We start from the raw sequence: 23,519 nt of genomic DNA on the forward strand, positions 1-23,519 counted from the left end.
ATGGAAAATGACCCCCTCCTTCCCCTTCCTCCCTTCTCTGAATAAACACACCACACCCATGTTTTAGCATTCAAGGATTCAGGGACTCACCTTGCTTGGTCTTTCATTGGGTTGTGGGCTCAACCAATCAGGAGGCAAACAAAAAGGATCCTGTCTTAAGTAAAGCATGACACATGGCTGTTTAGCGGTTAAGAAGCTCTGATTGGTCAAAGGTGATCCAATCAAACATCAGATCGATCTAAGTGGAGCTTAATATAACCAAGGAAAACAACTTTGGATGGCTAAACAAGTGTATTAACAACAAAGAGAAACATGTGACACACAAAAATAGCATGTAAGCACCCTCCGTACCCAAATTTGTTGTTTGGAGTTAATTGGATGCTTAAAAGAGGTAAATGATGTGTTGTTGTTTGTTTCATTCTCAGATCGAAATTGGTGCAGACCAGTTTGGTGAGACAGAAAACTAAAAACCACAGTAGAGCCTGTCCGACCTTGCTTAGATTCTCAGTTACATTTTACAGTTACACTCTCTCGCAGCACACTACATCTTCCTCTCTTTCTCTTTCTCCTCTTCCCTCCTCTCCCTCCTTCCTCTCTGGTTCTCTCTCAACTCACCAGATGGAGAGGGGGCGGTGAGTTTGTGTGTGTGTGTGTGTGTGTGTGTGTGTGTGTGTGTGTGTGTGTGTGTGTGTGTGTGTGTGTGTGTGTGTGTGTGTGTGTGTGTGTGTGTGTGTGTGTGTATTCGTCCATGCATGGCTACCCATGAGTTTGCATATTTACATCTCTTGCACATTTTGTTCTTGTATCCTCCTCTGCTCCACTGAGGCCTGAGAAGAAAACCACAGACACAGGAAACCACTGATGGAGTAGCATGACAGGATTTCAAAGGATATGAAGGCAATCGTGTCTCATCAACAGAGAGATTTGGAAAGTATTTCATACCATGAGCGTAATTTTCTCCACAGTTAAGGGTGATTTGAGGTGCCGGAAAACGTTATCTGCCATCTTTTGAGGGACACTAATCCGCATGAGCGAAATAAATCCAATCTGTCTTTGCATTTCTGAAACTGGATTGTTAATATACATTGAGAGACGGTGCTAAGCTTTAACTGGGCGAAGGAGAGAGAAGGGGGTGGGAGGGAGGGTGTGTACGAGAGAGAGAGAGAGAGAGAGAGAGAGAGAGAGAGAGCATCAAGTTACCAGGAGAGGCTCCACCATCCACACACTGTAAGGTACAAGTGCAAAGCACAAGGAGACCATATTCCTCTAAAATAATGGATGGGACAAAGCCGGCCATGGAGTCCAACGCAGAGGAGACTCAGGACGAGGGACAGGAGAGTAAAGGTACGCTCAATCAGCCGCTGACATTTGCACGTTTTTAGCCATTTTCTTAGGAGACAGTTGCGTCTGCGCCAGCCTGAGCGGTTTAACCTACTTGCAATGGCTTCTCGCCTGAGCGCGACACAATAGCGGTGCTGTTTTGTTTTGTTCTTTGGCCTCTCACCTGTCTGAAGGCGATTCGGGAGGCATATAACGGTCCCTCTGCTGCAGGTGACCGAGATTATTCCCACAGTTTCGAGCGCAATTTGACGATCGCGGTGGTATTTTGTGCCTCCAAAGGGATTTGAAGGCTGATGGAGGAGAATAAGGGGGTGGGCGGGTTGGTGGGTAAAGGAAGGTGCTTGGTCTGGTTTTATGGGGCATGTATTAACGCCAATTTGCTTTTGCGTTGCTGCACCATCATGAGCTCATTTCTGCGTAATAAGCGGATGATAAATCGGCGGCTGTATGCTGCGCTCTCTGTGCATTGTTTTCTGCCAGGTGGATCCTCCCGCTGCGATTTTTATCGGCGATTCCCACCGAGGCTTTAGTGTCTGATCTGTCAGGAGCGTGATTAATCGACGGCGCTGCGATGTACGACGACTTTGTCTCGTATGAGCACAGTAATCAGCTCCATTAGCGGAGCTGGAAGGCTCAAAAAGAAACTATCAGCGGTGCACTTGACGCAGAGAGATGGATGTGTCCATCAGTTGCATCCCCACCGCTCAGACATGGTAACGGAGCCTTTGTGGGGTGCATATATGCAATATTTGATTTTCAAAGGCTGCAACAAACACCCTTTAAATCTCACTTTGAATTCACACAAATGCTCTCCACGCCCTTAAATCCCAAATATCAGGTGCTTTCGCAAAATGCATGCAAAATATTAAAATATAAAGGTGCAAAGATCACGTCTAATATCAAAGACCGTCGTGAAATTAGACAATTTCTCCACAAATCATTGTCAAACTGTTGCTCACCCTGAATCTGCGTGTTGTGTAGGCGTGTCTGTGGGCGCTGAAGGACTCGACGCCCATACAGAGTGGATGGCACCGATTTGTTTTCATTGTGGCTTGGTAGTAAAATCACATCCTTCAGTTTGGGGCACAGAAGTGTTGTCAGGAACTCTGACCACAGGCTGTTTATTGTGGCCATCTTGTTTGTGGACCTGCTTAAATATGAATGCACAGTTTTAATTGAATGAAAAATTCACGATTGTGTCTAGCATTGGTGTTTTAAAGATGGAAAATTATGATGACGGGGGTCACATACTTTGTCTTTTTATTTACAACTACATTAGTCCACGGTAGTGTTGTGGCTGATCTGGCATGCTGCCTTTTTGTCCTGTTGGCTATCAGAGAGCAGGATAGCATGTCAGAGTGCAGACCTGGAGGGCTTTACACACCTCACTGCACCATCCACTGTTTTCTGCCCCATTCCCTTTTGTTCTGCAGATTTCTTTCACTTTCGTGTGTCTAGATATGTACAAATAGAAATATATATTTTTAAAGTGATATTTAGCGTCAAATGTCCCTATTTTAGAAGCAAATAGACATATTTTGAGCTTCAGTGGTACAAAATGTTAGACAATGTTCCTGTTTTGGAAGGAACGAGGAGTCCAGTTTATGCTCCTGCACCTGAAGCTTTGGATATTGCATTTTTTAGTCTGATTTTGTGACTCCAGAAAGCCAGTAGCAGCACCCTTTTCTCTTTAAAACATCCTTCGTTGCAGCTCAACTTGGACTCTGCCCCAGTGATTTTGCTGGGTCACAGTATGTGTATGACGTAAGGGGCAGAAGAGTAGGGTGTCCCTCAACAGTGATGTTTTAAAAAAACATTACATCATCCTCTCCTGAGGCATGTTGTTACGCACAGACCAGTGTCCAATGACAGGCTTTACCATCCAACTTCAATTGACAGAGTGGGCGAGCTTGTTTGAAGACCCCTGAGGACAGTTGAGCAGGAGGACGGACATATTTATTGTCAGCAATTAACCTTCTAAGTTCCTTAATCACCAACATTGTGGAAATGATCATGATGTTTTTATTAAATTCAGCCTCTGCAGCCCAGACTGTTGTGCTCCAGGTGTGATGTTGCGCAACCGAATCCACCTACTCCAGCAACCCAAAATAGACTGGATTGGAGGATGGCCTATTTGTCGGTGTAATCATTTGTGTGTGCCTTTGACATCTGGAATGTGACCATAAGCTTGTAGCATCCATTAAGAAGCTGAAGATTTACAGTGGGGGCAAGAAGGCGAGAGCTGTCATGTAAGGAGCTTGTGTCGGCGGGTGCCAGCGCTTTTGATTCAGAAAGCACATGTATGAAGTTTGAAGTAAACACTACATTTTACAAAATCCTAACTCTCAGACATATTACAATCTAACATTGAAAATTGTTTAGTATACTCTGCAATCTTACAAGTCCAGGGTCAGTTTTAGATAAGAGGGAAATGTCAAAAATCAACACAAACCAGATGCATTTCATCCATAACTGACAAAAATAAAAGACCATGTGTTTGTTATAAAACTCAAGTCTCCATCTCTGCTTATTCTTGTTCAGATCTAAATGTCTTGCAGGTGTTTACGCCACCTGATTGGAAAAATCGATCAGTCTCGACTGAACTCCTTAACTTTATTTTACCATAAAGGAATAGTGTATTCAATATGACACTGAAGTTACTGTTAGCCTAGTTTAGTATTTAAACTGGAAACATGAGGATACAGCTACCTGTCATGTTATAGCTAAACAGTAACTAAGACTCGTTAAAATACATATGATTTTAGACCACATAAGATTATTTTGGATTATTTATCTTCACATCATGCACCAGCATCAAATTAATTTTCGATTGTTCCCTATAATCTCTAATCTGTATGTGCGTCGAGGTAGTCGGTGCTCAGGAGTCGGATAACGAGACATCAACAGCGCTCTCTGAGGTATCGGATTTCATTAGTGTGAGGCAGTTTGATTGGAGGAAGCATGCGTCTCCTGTGAGGTTTTTGTTTTTACCTTTAATGTTTCTCTATGAGGCAGCGCCGACTGCTTCAAAATGGCCCTGAGTGCATTTCTACTTGTTGTGTCTGTCCTTCCCTTTATAGTGAATGATTGGCCTGTTCACACACACCTTCTTTCCCTCCCTGTGTGTGTGTGTGTGTGTGTGAGAGAGATCGCTCTTACATAATGCAGCACTGGCTCGCCGTCCTTGGTTATAGTGTTTAGATCAGAACCGTCAGAGATTACATCATCGTCTGGAGGGGTGCAGGTTTTGTTGAATTTTCTGCATGGCAGGGCAAAGCTTCTGCAGCCTCTCATGCACACAGAAAGTTCATCCCAATTAGAGCTCCAAGTTCTATTTTTCCTCAATAAAATATGCGACCTTTGACCTGAGCACGGATGGATTTTAAGATTGTGTGGGAAAGAGTTAATACAAGCTGTTTTAAGTCAAATGGCCTGCACTTATATTGCTTAGTGATATCAAAGCTGTCATACGAGGTGGATGTTGGCTACAGGGAGCAACTTGGGGCACAGTGTCCTTTCCAAAGACACTATGACACCTGGGCAGGAATAACTGGGAATTGAACCAGCAACCTTATGATTAGTAGGCAGCCTGCTTTTCAATCTGAGTCACATTTTATTATTCTATTATGCTACCCTGGGCTCTGGGAACATGTGCTGGCTGTGTCCTCAAATTTTAAACAAATTAATCCAGAAATGAAAATTAAATTGCAGCCCTAAACTCGCCTGCCTAAAACTCCTCATGAGTTACACAAAGGTTACAAGAGGAGAAACTGGTGTGGTTTTCTGATAACATCCAGGCCAGTGTCGGCAGCTCAGTCCAGCTGAGCCCAGGCTGAGGCCTTGAACCTAAAGGCCAACCCCTGTTTGAATGATCATCAGTCAGGCAAGGCGCCAGGAGAGGAGCTGGACTGCTCTCCCTGTTGGGGCTGAATTTTGGTTACTGGACAGGTTCCTTTCCCTGCTTTCTTGACTTTATATCCATAAATTCACATTTCTTTTATTCCTTTTTTCACGATTTATGTTGTCAAAAATATGGGTAATAGTTCAGTAGATATTAGATGGTGACCAGCAGTGATTTCTGCTCCTTTTCTTTTGAATGAACTTGTTGCTCGTATTCAGAATTGTTCTGCCTTGTAATCCACTTTGCAGACCAAAGCAAAGCACCGCAGCCACAAACAAATCCTAAGAAGCTTCCTCTCCACAGCCGAGAAGGAGTGACAGTTTGCAGAAAGCCACTCATTATTCAGCTCTTCCATGTGTCTAATAACTTAAGGTTAGAAAACTGGTGCATTCATCACTTAGCCTGCACACATTTATCCACAGCAGCTTTGATCACAGACTAATCCTGCAGGTTTTTAACGATTTATGTTGACGTGTCTAATCTGGACCATAATAAATGTCCATTGTTTTAAATGAGCCAAACTTAACAACCCGACCTCTTACCAAAACCACAGAATTAGATCTTTGCCAAAACAATACATACGACTGTTGGAGAGCGCCAGCAACAGGTCAACCAGACCTTCGTCGTCATGGTAACACTAATAAAAACCTGGTTAACGTGAAATAGTCACGGTTTGGTTAGGTTAAGGAAAAGATTTAGGAAAAGATTTGTCTGGGTTAAAGTATGTACGCAAGTTATTTAAGTTACATATGGTAAGTTCTCCATCTTCATACTATATCACGTCACTTCCTCCTTTGCTCTAGTTGTAATTATCAAAGCTACGAGAGGTTGCAATAAACGTCGATGTAGCTGTTATTAAGCTGCTTGCGGCCGTGTTTTAGGAACGAAAAGTGTGAACGCAAGTGTCACTTGCTTTATTTGACAGTTCGGGGTCTCAAAATGTTTGACATGGTGAAATATGAGTCACCAAATGAGTTGCATAATCTTTATCTGAGGTAGCTGGTTTAACCAAACACAACCGCAAACTTCAAACTTCCCCCACACAAAAACACATCTACTCTAATGGATGGACTCTCCTCTATTTGAATTAGTCTCCTGCTTGACTTTGTTACAAATAAAACACCTCTTACGTAGGCTGAATCTCTCTCTCCAGTTTTCTCTCTTTATGGCAGGAAAAAAGGCTCCCACACACCAGATTGATGCTCGAAAAAATACTCTACAAATACAGTGCTTTGCAATTACATCTTCATGAGGTAATGCTCACCATATATCAACTTCACTTGCTTAAAATCAGGTTTAAAAACCAGGTGAGGCCCTTTTGTTGGTTTGGTTTCCAAGAGACAAAAACATCAAGGTGAGCACAAGTGACTCTGATTATATATCAGAGGCTTCAACAGGCCTTTTTCTGTCTGTTAAGGTCTCCAACTTAATGAACAACCAGATCAGATGTGAATGTATTTAGAAGTACAAGTTGGGTCTAACAAAAAAAAACACTTCAACTGAGGGTCAAACCAGATGAGTTTTTCTCTGCTTTCAGTTTGAGTTTGCATGCAGGGAATCCAAAAAGCACAAAAAAGAAAATCCGATTTCTTTCTCACATCTTGTGACAAAAACATTGACTGCGCTCATAATTCTGTTTTTGCATGCTCTCAAAACTGCTCTGACAAATCTGCCCCCATATTCTCTCAGATCTCGACTGTGCAGATTAATTGATTTGTTACTGATAAATTGCCGCAGTCATCCTTTGTTTGCCTCCCTGTCTTTTTCCTGGTTCTCCTTACCCCCTTCCCTCCCACACCCCTCGCCAATCTTCCTCTCGCCCCCGAGGCGTGTGAGGTTGTGAGAGCATGTGAAAGCCGTCACACAGAGGGAGGCTCATGTGTTCCTCATTTGAAGCCATTTGCCCAAAGCATGCTGTCAGCCTCCATCTGGATATGTGCATGTGCATGTGCATGTGCTTGTGCATGTGCTTGTGTTGTGTGTGTCGGTGTGCGCTTGTATTTGTTTACGTGTCAATGACCAGAAGTGGTTGAGGGGAATGTCTGTGTCAGGGCTTTGCTTGCACTAAAGTAAAAGCTCTATTTTTGTGTGCACACATGTGGGCGAGACCGTGCCGTTCACCATCGTGCTCATATTCAGCCCTCTCAGTCCGACTCTGTGGTCACATTTATATTTATTTGTCCTTTCTTCTCAGCGTACGTGCACAAAACAAGCAGTATTTAGAAAAGGCCTTCCTCTTAATTGTCTCCATGAAAACTAGCAGAATTGGGGAAAAGTCTTTAAATATAGCTTTTTTTTGCAGTAAAATAAGAGCAAATATTGTTATTTTGATATAAAAGAAGTTGATCTGAAACAGTCGATTGGTCACCAGAAAGAAAATCAACAGCAATTTTGGAATGAATTCAACTTTAAACCTGTAAGAGGATGAAAGTGATAATTTCTCGACCACAGCTGCCATGCAAGGTGCTCGCCTGGCATCAGGAGCAACTTGCCCAAGGACACTTTGGCATGTAGACAGGAAGACCCAGGGTTCAAACCGATGACCTTATGATTAGTGAGCAACCTGCTCCATCTGAACCACAGCAGCGCAAAACATGATCCTAAATTGAAAACCCGGGTTTTGGACAGTTGGTATATCACAAAACAAGACATTTGAAGGGCTTTGAGAAATTGTTGCAGGATTTAGTTTACAATCATCTCATGATTTACAAACAAAATAATCAGGCTCCAAATCAGCCACTGATGAAAAAAAATCTGAACATCAATTGGTAATGAATATAATTGTGCAGAGAGAAGCAACAGATTTCTACAATTTGGAAGCAAAACGGTTATCTAAACGCATCCTCCAACAATGTTTGAACCGCAGTCTGCATGCAGTGGGTATGAATAGCAGCAAGTGGCAGGTTGGCGCAGCATGCCTTGTTCCTGAGTGATGCCAACCTCCTCTGGCCTTCCTCCATCACCCACTGATGCCCAATCTGCTCCTCTCATCCACGGCCCATAAAACGCCTGATGCCGATTAGCACTTGTCATCATTGGCCATGGCTGACATCGATAAAATGACTTGCCTGAATGATGTGGAGGTCATTCTGTGTCACAAGTTTCAGGCCGGGGTCTGTTTTTGTCCCGCTTATTATTTACATTCAACAGATAAAGCTTTCCAAAAATTCCTCTTTTTGGAGCCCATTCGGTTAATTCCTTCATTTTGATATCTTATTTTCTATTTGCTTAATGTTTGATGACCAACGAGAGACGCAACTATGTGGAGTCAGCTTTCATAGAAAGTGCCCTTGTGTTACAGTAAATGAGACTCATATTTGAAAGTTCATGCTTGGTTGGGCCCTTGCGCCGCACACACACACACACACACACACACACACACACACACACACACACACACACACACACACACACACACACACACTTTTCAGCAAGCCCCTGAGGCTGCTGGAAAGTGTATCTCCATAATCACGTCAGGGGGAGGAGGGGTGGAGCAGAGGCGAAGGGGGCCAGGGGAGGGCCACCGACTTCTTTGACATCTCAGGGAAAGTGACATGAGCCAAGTTGGTTGCGTAACCGCTGAGCCATTCAGTTCGATGGCACGGCACTTCTGGCCACAGGGGCCATTTTACATTTTGGTAGAACAAGATTCTAACTAATAGCTGCGCTGAGCCGGCAGACGGCGGCTCGGGACAGGTGAATAGAAGATGACACGCAACAGAGAGCGGTTCAGACAGTTTTCACACCGAGTAAGCGGTCAGAGGACGATTTCTGCCATCAGGTTTTTGATCTAATCACTGCACCCTAAAGCCAGGTGCTTTTAAATGAATTCTTATAGAGCTCTGCTGTTAATTGTACTTGCCTCATTATACCAAATAGCCCCCGAGGAACACAGCTTTCTTGCATCATATTGTGTGATAATATACTCCAAATGACACGACTGCCTGAAGATAAAAAGGTTCTTGAACTTCTTATTTTTACTTGCTTGTTATCTTTGCTTTTGTCCTGCACAGGCTAGAAGTGCCAGTCAGACATGCTGATTCAGATGCAAACAAGCTGATCGTAATTTGCGCCAGATGTACAGTTTGTGTGTTTATGTACATCTGTATGTGTTTTGTACAGCTCTTGCATGTGCCCCATCTGTGTAAGCATTTTTGGTTTCACAGGGTAGGTGTGTTTGATGTGCATTTTAGGACTCTGGTTCCTCTCCCAGGGTTTAGCTCAGCCTGGCCACAGAAAGACAGTTAGAGGGAACCAAAGTCCCGCAGATTAGTGGGATAAAAGTATTGATCACCAGGCGCCGAGAACGGGATTTGAGAGCCGCGCAGTCCATCAAGCTCAGCTACGCGTGGCTACGTGCTGACCTTGTGGCCTTCATAATGCCGCATAAACAGCGAAGGGTTTCTCACAAACAGAAGATTAGGGTCAGTTATGTACCGTGGGAAAACAAGAAAAAAAAAAGAAAAGGATTCAGGCTGGCTTACCTAGCACAGAGTATACTGTGTCCTCAATGACAATTACTGAAAAAATAATGTGTTGCTTGTGAGAAGGATGTGTGCCGGGATGAAGAAAGGTTGTTGTTAGGGCTTATTTTTAAGTCCGCTTTTTTACTTTTGCACACATAACTGTGGTGATTAACTTCTGAGTGCGGGCAAAATTCAGGCCTTGTGCCTGAATGTGTCACGGATAGACAATGGGAACCGAAGCTGCTGCTGCTGCTGCGCTTTCAGGACAAGCTGTGCCGTCCATTTGGGCTCAGAGAATTTATCAGGGCCATTTTACACTCACATTTTATACACAAAATGATTAACATATTAACGGAGAACATTATTGGCAGATCATGGTAGTTGCGGCCTATCAGCGTTGCCAACTTTGTGCAATGAGAGATTATTGCCAATATAAATAATCTGACTGAACCGCTGGCTCGCTTACAACCAGGCTGATTATCCAGCTGCTAATGTTTCTTTCTTGTTGTGGTGACGTAGCTCCGTTCCCAGATTTTTAAAATCACTTTCATTGAAGCGGAGGTATCCGCGAGTCTTCCGGCAATTTGCAGCATCTTAGTTTGTGGACCAAGACATGAGGCAAAGTACTTAAATCAACGCAGGCCAGGTGTACAAAAGTCATTGTACAATTGCTTAAATAAGATTTTGGATCTATTGGATCCTGAGTCCAAGGGTGGGAGTTACAAAGATAAAAGTACAAGAAGGATCAATTTCAGTCAGATGTGACAAATTAGAGGAAACGTGACAAATTTAGTTCTTCGTAAATACTTTGGTGTAAGAAATGTAAAAAAAAAAAAAATTGGCTGAAACAACAGAAATTAAATCCAAAGTCGTAAAAAAAACTATAATGATGGTTTAATGACATACAGCCTCGGTTTTAGCTTCATGATGTGGTTTTCATTTTCTCTTTTGCTTTTTTGAGGTAGCGCTCATAAAAGCTTTGAGGAGCATTTTATCCCTCTGCTCAAGTGGAAAGACGGAAAGCTCCCATGCTGAAGTTGCGAGTTTGTGTGTTGTTGTGGCTTCAGCCTGCTGCCATCAAACAGATGGGGCTTCTTTTTCCATCTGAACTAGAGGAGACGCAGCCGTCCATCACCCTCCCGTCGCTTTTTTTATTCACGTTCCCACACCTTTCCTTTCTCGGCCTCTCTCCGAGGTTTCTCCTCAACTCTTATGGGAGTCTACCCATAATGCACTCGGAGGAAATTGCCCCATAATGAATACTGCACTTCTAAATTTGAACACAGCCACAGGCAGGGACCAGATCGGCCACTGAAATATTCACAAAGCTTTATTAACGCTGTTATTCCTGGCAGATGCACTGTGCGCGCTAACAGTTGGCAATAATCATGCCGAGCCACTGGGTGGTACAGTTTATGGCAAATCATTAAGTATCAGGACAGCCGATGTAATCCCTCCCCAAGTCCCAGTTTATATTTAAAGCTGCTTCAAAAATCGATGAAACCAAAAAAATATAGCGCATAAATTAAGGCAACGTTATCTAAATATGCATGTGCTGCTATCAAAAGAGAATACGAAGGTTTTACTGTCCGTGTTACTTTTTAATTTGATCTTTATTTTGCAGTGCATGCTGTAGTTATTTCGATTTCAAATGCTACAACTTCAAACCGAGTGACAAGTGTGACAGTGAAGTTTGTTCGGCGTCATGCATGTGAGGGATAATTTCGTGGCAAACACCGTTCACGTTGTGTCGTGGGTGTCAGGTGATTGACAGGAAGCGCAGCGTAATCACAAAGGATGTCAGAAGTTGGTGACAGATTCTGTCTCCAACCACTTCTATCATGTGCCAGGCCTCATTTATCCAGTCAAAGAGCCTCAGTCCCTCTCTTGTCCAATAAGACTTGGGGTTGAATACGATGGAAAAGAAGAGAAAAATCAAATGAAGGTTTTGTATTTACTCCACGGAAGATGTTTTTTAGACTTTACAAAAGTGCTCTGCAGGAGTTACAGGAGTTACGATTATTTTATTATTTACTTCCAGCCTCTGAACATAAAGCGGATATCGATGTTGTGTCACCAAGTGGGCAAAGAAACAAACAAGGGTTTAATCACATCCCGGTGAAAATGAGCTTGATTTACTGCATCATAAATGATGACATGGGACAGATAAATACTTTTGGTTGGAATCAGTGAGCTCTTAAAGTGAAGGAGACTTAGGAGGAATCAAATCTTAATGTTTCTAGCAGCTACTGAGAATACAAGCAAAGCAACTTCACTGTCAATAATCCATGAATTTCTGACAAAACCGCCTCTTTATATATATAAATATCTCTTTGACCCAATTCCTAAACCCTGAGCAGAGGAATATTTGCATCTCCTTTCCTTCCGTTCTTCTCGTCATCAGCTCGGTTGCTTTTATAAATCCTGTGGCTTGTTTGTTATTTCTGGTTCCACTTCCAGACCGCTGTCATCATTTAGCACCGATGTTTGGGTTTTGACCGAGGTCATATCAGTGTGTGTGTGTGTGTGTGTGTGAAGAGTAAAGCCGCTGCGAAGGACTACCCTACCGCTGAACTGGGTCGTGGTTAACGCGTTGCTATGGCAACTGCCATTTGCCGGCCCCGGGGCCAAGAACTGCTTTTCACTTACGCTTCTCGCGTTCGTCATCGTTCGCTCTGCCTCCCTCTTCACCTTCTTCTCTTTTTCGTCTTCCCTTCGTGCCTCTGCTTGCCTTCTAGTCCGTCTTGCACCTTTTGTCTTCTCCATTCACCTCTGCTTTTCTTTTCCTCTCTCAAACTCCTCACTTATGCCGCCTTTCTTTGTCATTCTCCTCCGTCTGTCTGTTGTCTTGCTTTTGTTAACTGTCAGCCTCAAATTGAAATCCTAATTTAAGCAGGGGAACATTTTCTTGTTTTGTCCTGCAGGCCGCGGCAGCTCTTTTGGAGGGAGAACAAGCGTTAACAGCAGGGATGTTAATCCTTAATTGCAGCTCTTGTCTGTCAAATTATTTGTTTTTCTGTCGCTTGACAAAATTAACAGAAAGTCCCCAATCTTTTGTTCTTCCTTACTGGCGAGCCGCCTTCACAGGCAGCCCGAGAAACGCTCCCACAAAACTGATGCAACGTCCTCGGTCTGAGATTGTCGAGATGATATATGTTACAGCATCGTAACGGGAGCGTAACATATTGTCTCAGCGATTAACTCCAGCTGGCTCACTGTAAGTACAACGTGGGCATGCAGTCGTATTTCAAAGAGAGCGCGGAGGAGAAGACAAGCAGGGCGAAGGCAGAAGCAGAGGTGGCGAGATGCAGCGAGGTATAAAACAAGAGAGATGGGCCAGCCTCGGTGTGTCACCTAAATTCTACTCTAATGAATAGTCCATTGATTTCCATTAGGGCCGGCTTGAGCCGACCACTCCGGCCTGTCTGTTTCCCATTAGCGCACTATTAAACTGAAGCTGACAAACAGTCATAGCCGGAGGCGGACCGGATGGCGGGGCCTGCTCAGTGCTTAAAAGAAACCTGTGAACTTATCCATGAAGCTGCATGGAGCCCAGGAGAGGAGATAGTTCACGGCAGAAATACTGAAAGACTTAAATACCAGTCATGCTGTCTCGGAATTTGTCTTAAATGAACATGTGCAAAAAGCCCTTTTCCAGCCACATCTATGAACAGAGATAAAGATGAGATCACCTGGAAACTCTTGATTTGCATTTGAAAAAGCAGGATTATCACATTGCTCTGACAGGTTTTATTCTCTTCTCTCAATAAAAGAACACTGACCCTCTAAATTACCTGTTGCGACTGACCTTTCACAGCAGGGGTGGAGTGTCAGTGCAGAGCAGCTATTAAACAGTCACTCGGTCGTCGTCGTCGTATCGACCAGCGAGTCCATCGCAGCTTCCCTCCCGAGACCTGGCCTGCTTCTCGGCTCAGGATTTTAAAGCCATCCAGCCTTATCAGCTACACTTCTCCATCAGCCCGCTTCCTTCATTAACATTAATAGGATTTGGATCTATTACGCAACAAGCCTCCGCTGCGTTATGCAATGCGGAGTCTTCATCAAAAGCAGCACATGGAGGATAGCAGATGCATCTCAGAGTTAATGTTGGACTTTTTTTTATATTTACTCAGATTTAGAGCCTCAACTTTTTAAAACAGTGACTAGTTATCAGAATAAAACTTCAAATGATGAATTCAAAACTATATTATGTCATGGAAACTGGACCAGTGCAGACAAGTTTATATAAATAACCAGCTGTTTGTTAATTATAATTAACAAATGAGGTCTAAAACCATGAGCGCTGTAAAAAGATTTCCGCCATTACAATTGGTGACAAAAGGACTTGCTGATGGTGCTAGTGGAAGAGTGAATGGTCTCGCTGCACTCCTACTGTATATCTTTCTGGCTTCTTCGTATGAGCAAAGCTCAGGATGCAGCGACGGTGCAAAATACTGCTGGGGAGAACTTGTTTTGGTGGAACATTTGTACGTGGGAAGGTGAGCCCTGGCATTAAAATAGCTAAAACCTCAGCTTTTCAGGAAACAGTTTTGTTTATATCTAAATTAATTCATAATTTAAGTCTTTTGTGTACAAATGCTTGAAATTTTCAACGTCTGCAGAATTTACAGGGGTCGAACCAGGTGCACATAATGTGAACACTGAATTTAAAACATAAAGATCACTACATTTAGGCTCTACCATTTACTATTCCCTCTATTGATTACCCTTCTTCGCCTCGGGGCGCTTAATCAATGTGCCCTTTTAAACCCATCAATAAAAACTGTCCGCAGGCTCGTATCACTACCTGGCCTGGACAAGTGGTAGATGAGGGGTGTCATTTCAAAATAAAATGACTTTTTTTTTTCGTGTTTCAGGCAGGATTTCTGTTCCGTCTGCTTTGATGGTGAAAACCTTGAGAAAGCCTCGCCTTGTGTCTGGTTTAATTGCTTTATGTGGAAGGATACCAGCTCATGTCATCAGCTGTCAAGAGTCTATTGATTGAAGTTGATGGTGATAAAAGCTGTCGGAGGGTCCCAGCTCCTGCTTGTGTGGATGTTAGAGGGAATTTCATGTTCTCACAGGATCGACTGTCATACACGGTATCTATCATAAAGCGGCATGACTGGCAGTAAGCGTGTTATTCTGTAATGCTCGGCATCACTTTAGAAGCGGAGGCTGTCAGACCAAATCATCTCCGCAGAGCTGCAGGTGCAAGTTACAAACATACACACTGCGGTCAATCAATGCTTTACAAATAGAAATGTTTAGATTCAGCAAACCTCCGAACATGAAATAATGATGCTTCAGATTTGCCAATTGGAGCAGGTTGTCATGGAAACAGCAAAGTGGCACAGACACACAAGACAGTTCATTTGGTCTTTTTTTCCTTTCTTCCCGGAGTAACTTCCTGCTTTGCTTGAGGAGTTATTTTTAACGGGTGTTATATAAGATGCAACTCCTGTGTGCTCAATACAATGTGTTATTTTCCTTTTTTGTTTTTTTGTTTTTATCCCTCTGCATCCTTTCGACTGCGAGAGGAGCGATCCCAAACCCATAACTCATGCAAGAAAGCTTCATTTAATGCCACGGTTAATGGAAAACAAATTTACTAATTCATCATCATCAGTGTGCAGAAACAGCCTGAGCACAAGGGATGATTCTCAATTATTCATCATCATTTTGGAGGGTGTTTTTTTTAGAATAGAGAGATGTGCTGGAAGAAGATGAAAATATGATTGAAGCGCTGGCAAATTTTAATCTTTTTTCAGCCTCTTTTTTAAAAAAAAATCTCTCCCGTCAAGTTCATAAGTTTTTAGCTGCACCGACATCCTAAACATATGAAGCACACCATTAAATCTTATTCTCGCTTTCTCCTGAATGAGTAACAGCCTCTTACAGCAAAGGCATCTTCAGCTTCGCTTCAGTGTCACTTTGATTCCCCAGAAAATGAGTGGAGTAATTTAATTTGAAATAATTTTGATTAGATCAATCTGGTTATAAGAAGATAAAAAAAAAAACAACCTCTATGGACGAATGGGAGCTGTTTCTACATGGTAGGAAGCGAGAATGTAGCGCAGCTTACAGCTGAGCTCAAAGTTAACACACTTTTACAGTGAATGATGCTACGATTAGCCGCTCGACATGCCTGACAGGAAGAGGTGTTCGGCTCTGAGAGACGAGCGGGACGCTCTTGAAGCATGCATGCTTGATTCAGCCCCGGCAGTGCAGACATCCACGCAGGTTTCTGCACGAGTAAAAATCAAACAGCAGTGGACAAATAAGGCCGTCGAGTGTTGCACCGAGTGTCATCAGCAGCGGCAACCGAGTCACTCTGAGACGTCACATTGCAGCAGTCTGCTCTCTTTGGTGCTGCTTGTTTGAGCGTACATTCGGCTTGCAATTTTGCCATTTGAGTGTTTTCAAATCTGACCTACATTGTTTGTTGCAGCCTCCTCAAAACCTTTTTAGCCTTTAGCCGTCTTGCAGCTAAGTACAACACGGAAAAGGTGAATTGAATCTTTGTCTCCCCCTGTAGGATGCTTCGAGTGCTGCATCAAGTGTCTGGGCGGGGTGCCCTACGCCTCGCTGGTGGCCACCATCCTGTGCTTCTCAGGCGTGGCTCTGTTCTGCGGCTGCGGCCACGTGGCGCTGACCGGGACCCTGACCATGCTGGAGAACCACTTCTCCAGGGTCTCCAGCGACCACGCCACCCTCACCGTGGTGTAAGTCCTCACTGTTTCCAGTCCAAGTCTCATCATTGAAGCTTTCAGAAAGACTAAAGCACTATCATATATGTCCTGATACCAGAGCCTCATCATCTGCAAACCTTTGGAAAAGGGGAATCATTGTTGAGTTCCGGCACCATTTTTCATGGACTGCTATGCTTTCTATTAAAACACTCGTGTGGCCAGAATATACTGGTACTACCCCTGCAGTTATTATATCTGTTCGAGGAGAGCCACCCACATTATCTGCCATGTTTCAGAGCACCTAAATCTAGTAAATGTCTCTTGACTGCGAGAGCACGTCCAGAAAGACTACAAGAGTAGAAGGATGAGGCATTTACAACATTTTATCCATCGAAAAGATTCTTAATAGATATATTTCTGGTGGGTTTTTGTTTAATGGATTCGACTTGAGTCATTTTGGCAGAGATTATGCCACTGTAAGTTATTTACTAGAAAGGGGATCAAGTTAAACTTAAAAATGTGAGGTTGTCATAGAGAGGCTGTTTGAAATAAAAAAATATTAGAAAAATAGAAATAAAAGCTCAATTTTAAATAAAATCAAGACAGTAATCATAATAAGTTCTAGTTCATATTTCTCTAAAGTTAGCAACTATTAGCCCTCATAAAAAAAAATTTGAGGGTGGTGTTGGAATTTTTACCTTCACCACACCCCCAAAACTTGCATGGGTCCCAAACCCTCACATTAGCTTCTGGCTGCATTTGCATCGTGCAATGTGCAGCCTCAAAAGAATTGATTTTTAATCCTGTTGACACATGTTCATGTTCTTGTCTATGTCCAGGATCCAGATCTTTCAGTACATCATCTATGGCATTGCTTCCTTCTTCTTTGTCTACGCCATCCTCCTGCTGGCTGAGGGCTTCTACACCACCAGCGCCATCAAGAAGGAGCTGCAGAGCGACTTTAAGACCACCGTCTGTGGACGCTGCATCACCGCCTTCGTACGTCGACGCGCACACAAGCAGCTGCTGCAAGTCATCACACCCACTGACCCAGTTAGACTCTAAATAAAAGCTTCCAAATGAGATTTAATCACTTTAATGTGTATTATATGATATTATGGCTTAAAAACTGGCTTAGAAAAACAAAACAGTCGTTCATTATGCTTGACGAGCCTGGACAAGGGTCATCATGACAAGTGTTGGAAAGGCACATCAGTCGCACACCTCGACTCATTTACGGACACACGCACATTATATTTACACAAACACTCATATTCTTAGTCTTATTTGTTTTAATGAAACTAAATCTCTCCTTTCGTGTCCCCTTTCTCCTCAGTTCATGTTCCTGACCTACATCCTCTTCCTGGCATTTCTGGCCATCTTCGGCTTTACAGCGATCCCCGTTTTCCTTTTCTTTAACATGTGGACTACTTGCGCTGCCATGAAGTCTCCTGACGCCAACATCACCTCTCCCGACTCCATCTGTGTGGACGTCAGGCAGTATGGTCAGTGGCTTTACCTTTTCTTTAGATTTACTGAACTGAGTGTGATATTGTATTTTAACTGTGTGCACTGTAGGTTGATTTGCAGGTGAATTAAGATGAATTAAATTACTGGTCTCAAACATGACATCATGAGAGATTTAAAGAATCAAGATCTGTTTTTGGAGAACTGAAGGGCAATTTCTCCTTTAGGACCTCTTAAAGCTTGATTTCATTCAAATAAACCCTTTCAATGAGGCTTGGCAGCCTCCTCACAGTTTCTCAGCCCATTCCCGAGTCCTCAAGGCCAGCCCGCCCTTTATAGTTTTGCTCCAGGTTCTGCACACCTGATCTAGTTAAGGCCGACACAGTTTCATTACAGCTGAATTGGATCAGGTGTGCAGGAGCACAACTTGTTGGACAGGAGGGTCCTGATTACTGGGCCATTTGCAATAAAAATTAAAGAATAATTCCAAATACATTATTAAAAATCCAGATAGTTGCAAAATGGTTATAAGAATCACAAAATCCATGTGAAATACGTTTTGTATGTACACCTATATAAACTGAGATGTAAGCACGATAGCGCTGCACAATCTTGACCACACGTAAAAAATATTTAACAGCGCATTTGTTTACAAAAATACAATGCTTTTTTTTTCTTCTTTTTTTAAGCTAGTTAAGCTGTTTTTAAAACCACATCTTGCACATCTCTGGTGAACGTTGATTTGCAGCTGCAGCTTTAAAACACCTGCTGCGTTACATGTCTTCAAAGTTTAAGAGAAATTCCCCAGATCAAGGCGAGAGGGCTCAAACATGCTGGCTAGCCTCGGCAATGAAAGCTTTTAACTACACATGAAAGAACATACTGGTGCCACTCGCACACTTTCCCACACATTGAAGACTTTACCTGCCGCACGGCAAAATACAGCAAGAAAGCAACATTTTTTCAAACCACAGTGGGATTAAAAAGGATTTACTCTCACTATAAATATCACATATTCATCTCTGGCTGCTTTAACTGTCATTCATCATAAAGGAAGAGGTCTAAAAATATATTTAGACTGTTCGGAGCGTGATTGGATCTTTGAAAATCCACCTTCCTGCAATATTACAACGCCGTAACACTCTGCTGTGATTGCATATCTGGTTGTCTGTGTGATGGCCTAATGTACAGTATGTGACCTACATTTGAAAGACAGCTGGCCGGCTTACAAAGTAGGATGAGGATCACATATGCTTCATTGGCTGCGTTACTGTATGAGTACGCTGCATGAAATATTAACCCCAATTACCAACACTCGCCAAATTATCTTCAGCAGTTTGGGATCGACGGTTGACGAGCAATCAATCAAAGGATTTTCTTGTTTTGTGCAAAGCATCCCCGTCAGCTAATCTTATTCATGATGGTAATATCGCCGACAAGAAGAGGACAAGACGAGTCTGTAAGGAAGACTCTACAGTAAAAAGGGATTCAAAATAGTGACCCATATTTTTCCAGCAGCAGCCGCCCTGTTTCCTTTAATCTTTATCTGAGCCTAATTCATAATGCCTTCAATCATACAGTCTCTGGGGAGGAAAAAGCTTCTCGTCTCAAATGAGAGTGTCAGTCCTGTGACGTTTCATCTCTCTGATCCCGCAGGTATTATTTCCTGGAACGCCAACCCGGGAAAAGCCTGCGGAGCCACACTGGGAGACATCTGTAACACCAGCGAGGTGAGAGGACGCTGACCTTCAGCTTTTTTGTTGTTGTTTTTTTTTTTTTTTACTCTCACTCTCGGTCTCCTTTTCCTTTTCATCTCGAATTCCTCTTTTCCTCCTCAGTTCTACCTTTCCTACCACCTCTACATCGTTGCGCTAGCCGGCGCCGGAGCCACCGTCATCGCATTGGTAAGCTCCTCGCGATTCCGCCGGTAATGTGCCGCTCAAAATATGCAACGTTGCCATGGCGTGATTATCTGTTGCCGTGGCAACGCCGCCTCTCTCTCCCTCGCAGTATGCCGTTCTACCGGGGGTCGAAATCCTGCCCTCCCTCCCTCTGTGCGCTCACGGAGGGTCAGTGTTTCACTCTGTGCGGAGGCGGGCGCTTCTGTTGATGCGTCCAGGGAAACAGAGATGCTAAAAATGCAACGAGCACTTCTCCAGATGTTGCACTGGGTCACCTGGAAGCTCTGCTCGCTCGGATGTGTTACAGATAACTATTGAGGGGGTAGGGAGAGATGCAGTGCAATATTAGGAAAGAGGTTTGTAACGTTGCTCTGGATGAACACTACATTTATTCATAATGACATAAAATGTCTATCGTTTAGCATAATTGTCAGCATGTAATTATGAAGATTTGACACCATAAAACCACTGATTGATACTAATCAGTGGAATCACCTGTAAGCACTGCGTTCAATGCCCCAATCCTATACTGCATTATACTGGAATATTAAACAGGGTTTAAATTTATAGTTTGTTCACCCTGAAAAGGTAACAAACTTAAGTACACTAAACAAAATACAATGCATAAAGAAAAAGTAAAATTTGTGCCGATTAAATGTCATAAAATGTTATTTTTAGTTTCTTTTAGTAATTAGTTATAATATAAACCTGCTCCCAGCTAGTATGAAGTATGGGACATTGTAGTAGTTTGTTTGGGGTCCATTGCTTGTATTGCAATAATTTTTATGGAAACTAAAACAACATAATGAAGAGCCTTTACCCACCGGGGGCGTGATGAATAAACGACTTGAGAAATCCTCAAAACGATACAAAAGAAGTTTACTATTTTAGTCGTACTATGAAGGTCCTCCCCTGCACATTATTTCCTATGCTGAAGAAAACACGTCGTTTCTCCTCAGATCCACTACCTGATGATTTTGGCAGCCAACTGGGCCTATCTGAGGAGCGCCGTGTCCACGCACGAGTACCAGGACATCAAGACCAAGGACGACCAGGATCTGGAGGCCGAGGCGCGCTCCAAGGAGGGCCAAAACTCCTCCTCCTACTCATAAGGACAAGAGATCCTCTCCCGCCACCACCCATCTCCTCTCCACACTTCGACTCCCACCCCGCGACACCCACCCACCCACGACCCTCCGCTAAAACAAACCACCTCGGTCACGTTTGATAGTTCCCCCTCAACCTCCTGATTCTCCATCCTCTTCCCTTCCACGATGTTTATTGAGGGTTGTGGCCGTGCACTCACACCAGAAGGGGAAGAGAATCGAGGGTCAGGAGAAGCGGCAGGCCCAGACGGAGGCAGATGCTTCAGAACGGGAGAGCTGGCCCGCCGGGGTCGAGCTCAGGTACATTACATCAGTTCAGAAGCGTCTCCTCCCCCGTGCTTTTGGGCGGCGGCTCGTGAACGTGGCCCGGCTGTGATGGCCTCGCGCCCTGAGCCAGCACAGCCTCTCCTAACAGCCTAAAAAAAAAAAAAAACATTGTTCACTGTCTGCTTCAGCCACAGGGAAGCCAGGCAGCGACCAACTTCCTCCGTTTTTTTTGGTGTTTTATATGCATATATATATATGAATATGAATATATTGTGCGAATGTGTACGAATGTTGTTGTTTTTTTTTAATACTCTGAAAAGTATGCCAGGTACTCTTATGATCTTTCTTCTTTACGTTTTTGCGCTCATAGGTTTTCTTCTCCTTTACTTTTTCTCTCCATCTTTAACTTTTTATTGCTAATGCTCGATAAGTTGTTGCACTATTTAAAAAAAAAAATTTAAAAAAAAATGAGGGAGAAAATCCCTTAAAAACACAAACCACCCCGACCCCATCTCTCTCATAGAAATACCTAAAAGAATCTCAATTCATGTGGTATCTCAAGGATTACTGTGCATTTACATGATCAGAGTTTATTTTCCCACCAAGGTACTAACAGTTCATTTAAGACCAGATGGGTAGCAAACTTTCTTTTTAAAGGAATAGTTTTGGGAAATGTGCTTATTTGCTTTCATGTGAGGGGTTAGATGAGGACATTAATAACTCTCTCATGCTGTGAAACAAGATAATAAAGGCCTACTTATAAATAATCTTAGTAAACCAGGTTTGTTTCTTTTAAACAGAGCTAGGTTTAACTTGATTTGTAGTGAAGGCCAATACTTGTGAGAGTGGCATTAATATTGTATTCTAATTCTCAGGAAAAGAAAAAAATAAAATAAAAATCAAACGAGCATCCTTCCCAAAAAATTTCAAACATATTCCTTTAAAGACCTTTATGGTTTTTTTGCTACTCTCATCACCAGCGGCAGCAGAAATCAAAGCTAAACCTGCCCGGGTCTTAATACAGACACACACCTCAGGTATCAAACCAAATCTGATTTACACCAGTTTTGTTCTTTTCCGAAGCTTTTCCATTTAAACTCCGACTGGTACTCCTACTGTGTGACTTTCACAGTAAAAACCTGCTCAATCAATTCCTCCTTTTGAGAATCACCTGTAAATAGCCGAATCACCCTAAAAGACCAATTTACACCTCTCCCAACAAAGGGAGGACACAATCAGTGTTTTGCCATGCTCTTCTATCATTTTTTTCCACAAATATATGTAAATGTACCCTTTGAGATATGTGTTTAGCACTCAAATACTAGTTCTGCATTTGATATAATAATTGTAATGTAACATCTTAAATGATATGTCGTGAGAGGGATACAGTGCAGTCATATATGATCGATTGAGGTGCTTGTGACGTATACATTTTAAAATGTGAAAAAAAATAATATGGAAATTGATTTTTAATGTTTTATCAGTTTTAGGCAGCTGATTTCTTCTTGTGATTCAGTAATAATTATTTTATGGAAGACGTTTGTGCTTATTTTTCGATGGCCAGACAAATGAGTGACTCATCAACACGTGAGTTGAGGAAAAAAAGAGTCACTTTTCTGTTTTTTTGACGCCATGCCTCTCACATGAGCCACAGAGACTGTTTTGGATGTTTACACTCTGAATAAAACAAGTCAGGAATTTTCATACATTAATTTTATAACCAGATATTGTTTAATAATCATGAACTATATTCTATACCGATCATCACTGCTTAGTTCACCCTCAAAAAACAAGACAAATTTTTGAATTTTGATGAGATGAAGCATGTCAGTATCGTCCATGTGTGCAGCTGTCTATTCTGTATAAAAAAGGACTATATTGCCATGTGTGTTATGTTTGATAAATATACGTGCTTTGCCGCCAGGTTGATGTAAAGGCAAACTTCAATTTCCTCTAAGACGATGCGTGTCAGGGTGTTGTTGTTTCCTCGTTATTTGCATGAAGGAGACATGACTGTGTCTTTGCAGTTTTTCAGGTGATGTGTAGTCAATTGTACTGACAACTATGGTAGGCGGTGTTTGCCCCCTTCCTCCCCTCCCACCCACTCTTTTCTAAAGAAAACTCCATTGTACTTTGATGGCATTGTAGTCCCTGTAGGTGTTTCATTATGGTTTTATTTTTTAAGTTGGAAATAGTTCTATGACTCCTATATAGTGCTGATTTTTGTAACCTTCTCTAGTAAAACCGATATTTTTTATTATCGTGACACCATTGTCTCCTGCCTCTTTCTTGAGTTTGTGATTTTTATGGAAAAGTATTAAAAATCAAAGGGATAAAACAGATGACATATTGGTAGCAGAGCTGCAACTAACGACGAA

General features: G+C 42.7%; 1 protein-coding gene across 1 annotated transcript; it reads left to right on the forward strand.

Moving 5' to 3' along the window:
- Nucleotides 1-1,161: 1,161 nt before the first annotated feature.
- LOC138628699 (neuronal membrane glycoprotein M6-b-like) lies at nt 1,162-23,407 on the forward strand. The gene is made up of 7 exons (XM_069711885.1): nt 1,162-1,344; nt 16,247-16,433; nt 17,240-17,399; nt 17,737-17,905; nt 19,524-19,597; nt 19,706-19,771; nt 20,728-23,407. The coding sequence occupies exons 1-7, from the start codon at nt 1,275-1,277 to the stop codon at nt 20,878-20,880; spliced, it is 879 nt and encodes a 292-aa protein (XP_069567986.1). The 5' UTR covers nt 1,162-1,274; the 3' UTR covers nt 20,881-23,407.
- Nucleotides 23,408-23,519: the final 112 nt, after the last annotated feature.

This window comes from Brachyistius frenatus, unplaced genomic scaffold (genome assembly GCF_029030835.1).
Source record: "Brachyistius frenatus isolate BFR_SWC_R1_liver_20210118 unplaced genomic scaffold, ASM2903083v1 Contig_103, whole genome shotgun sequence".
Taxonomy (NCBI): Eukaryota; Metazoa; Chordata; class Actinopteri; family Embiotocidae; genus Brachyistius; species Brachyistius frenatus.

Coding starts and splice junctions, on each gene's coding strand:
- LOC138628699 (XM_069711885.1), top strand. CDS start 1,275: ATGGATGGGACAAAGCCGGCCATGGAGTCCAACGCAGAGGAGACTCAG. Junction 17,400..17,736: donor GACGCTGCATCACCGCCTTC/GTACGTCGACGC, acceptor CTTTCTCCTCAG/TTCATGTTCCTGACCTACAT. Junction 17,906..19,523: donor TGTGGACGTCAGGCAGTATG/GTCAGTGGCTTT, acceptor CTGATCCCGCAG/GTATTATTTCCTGGAACGCC.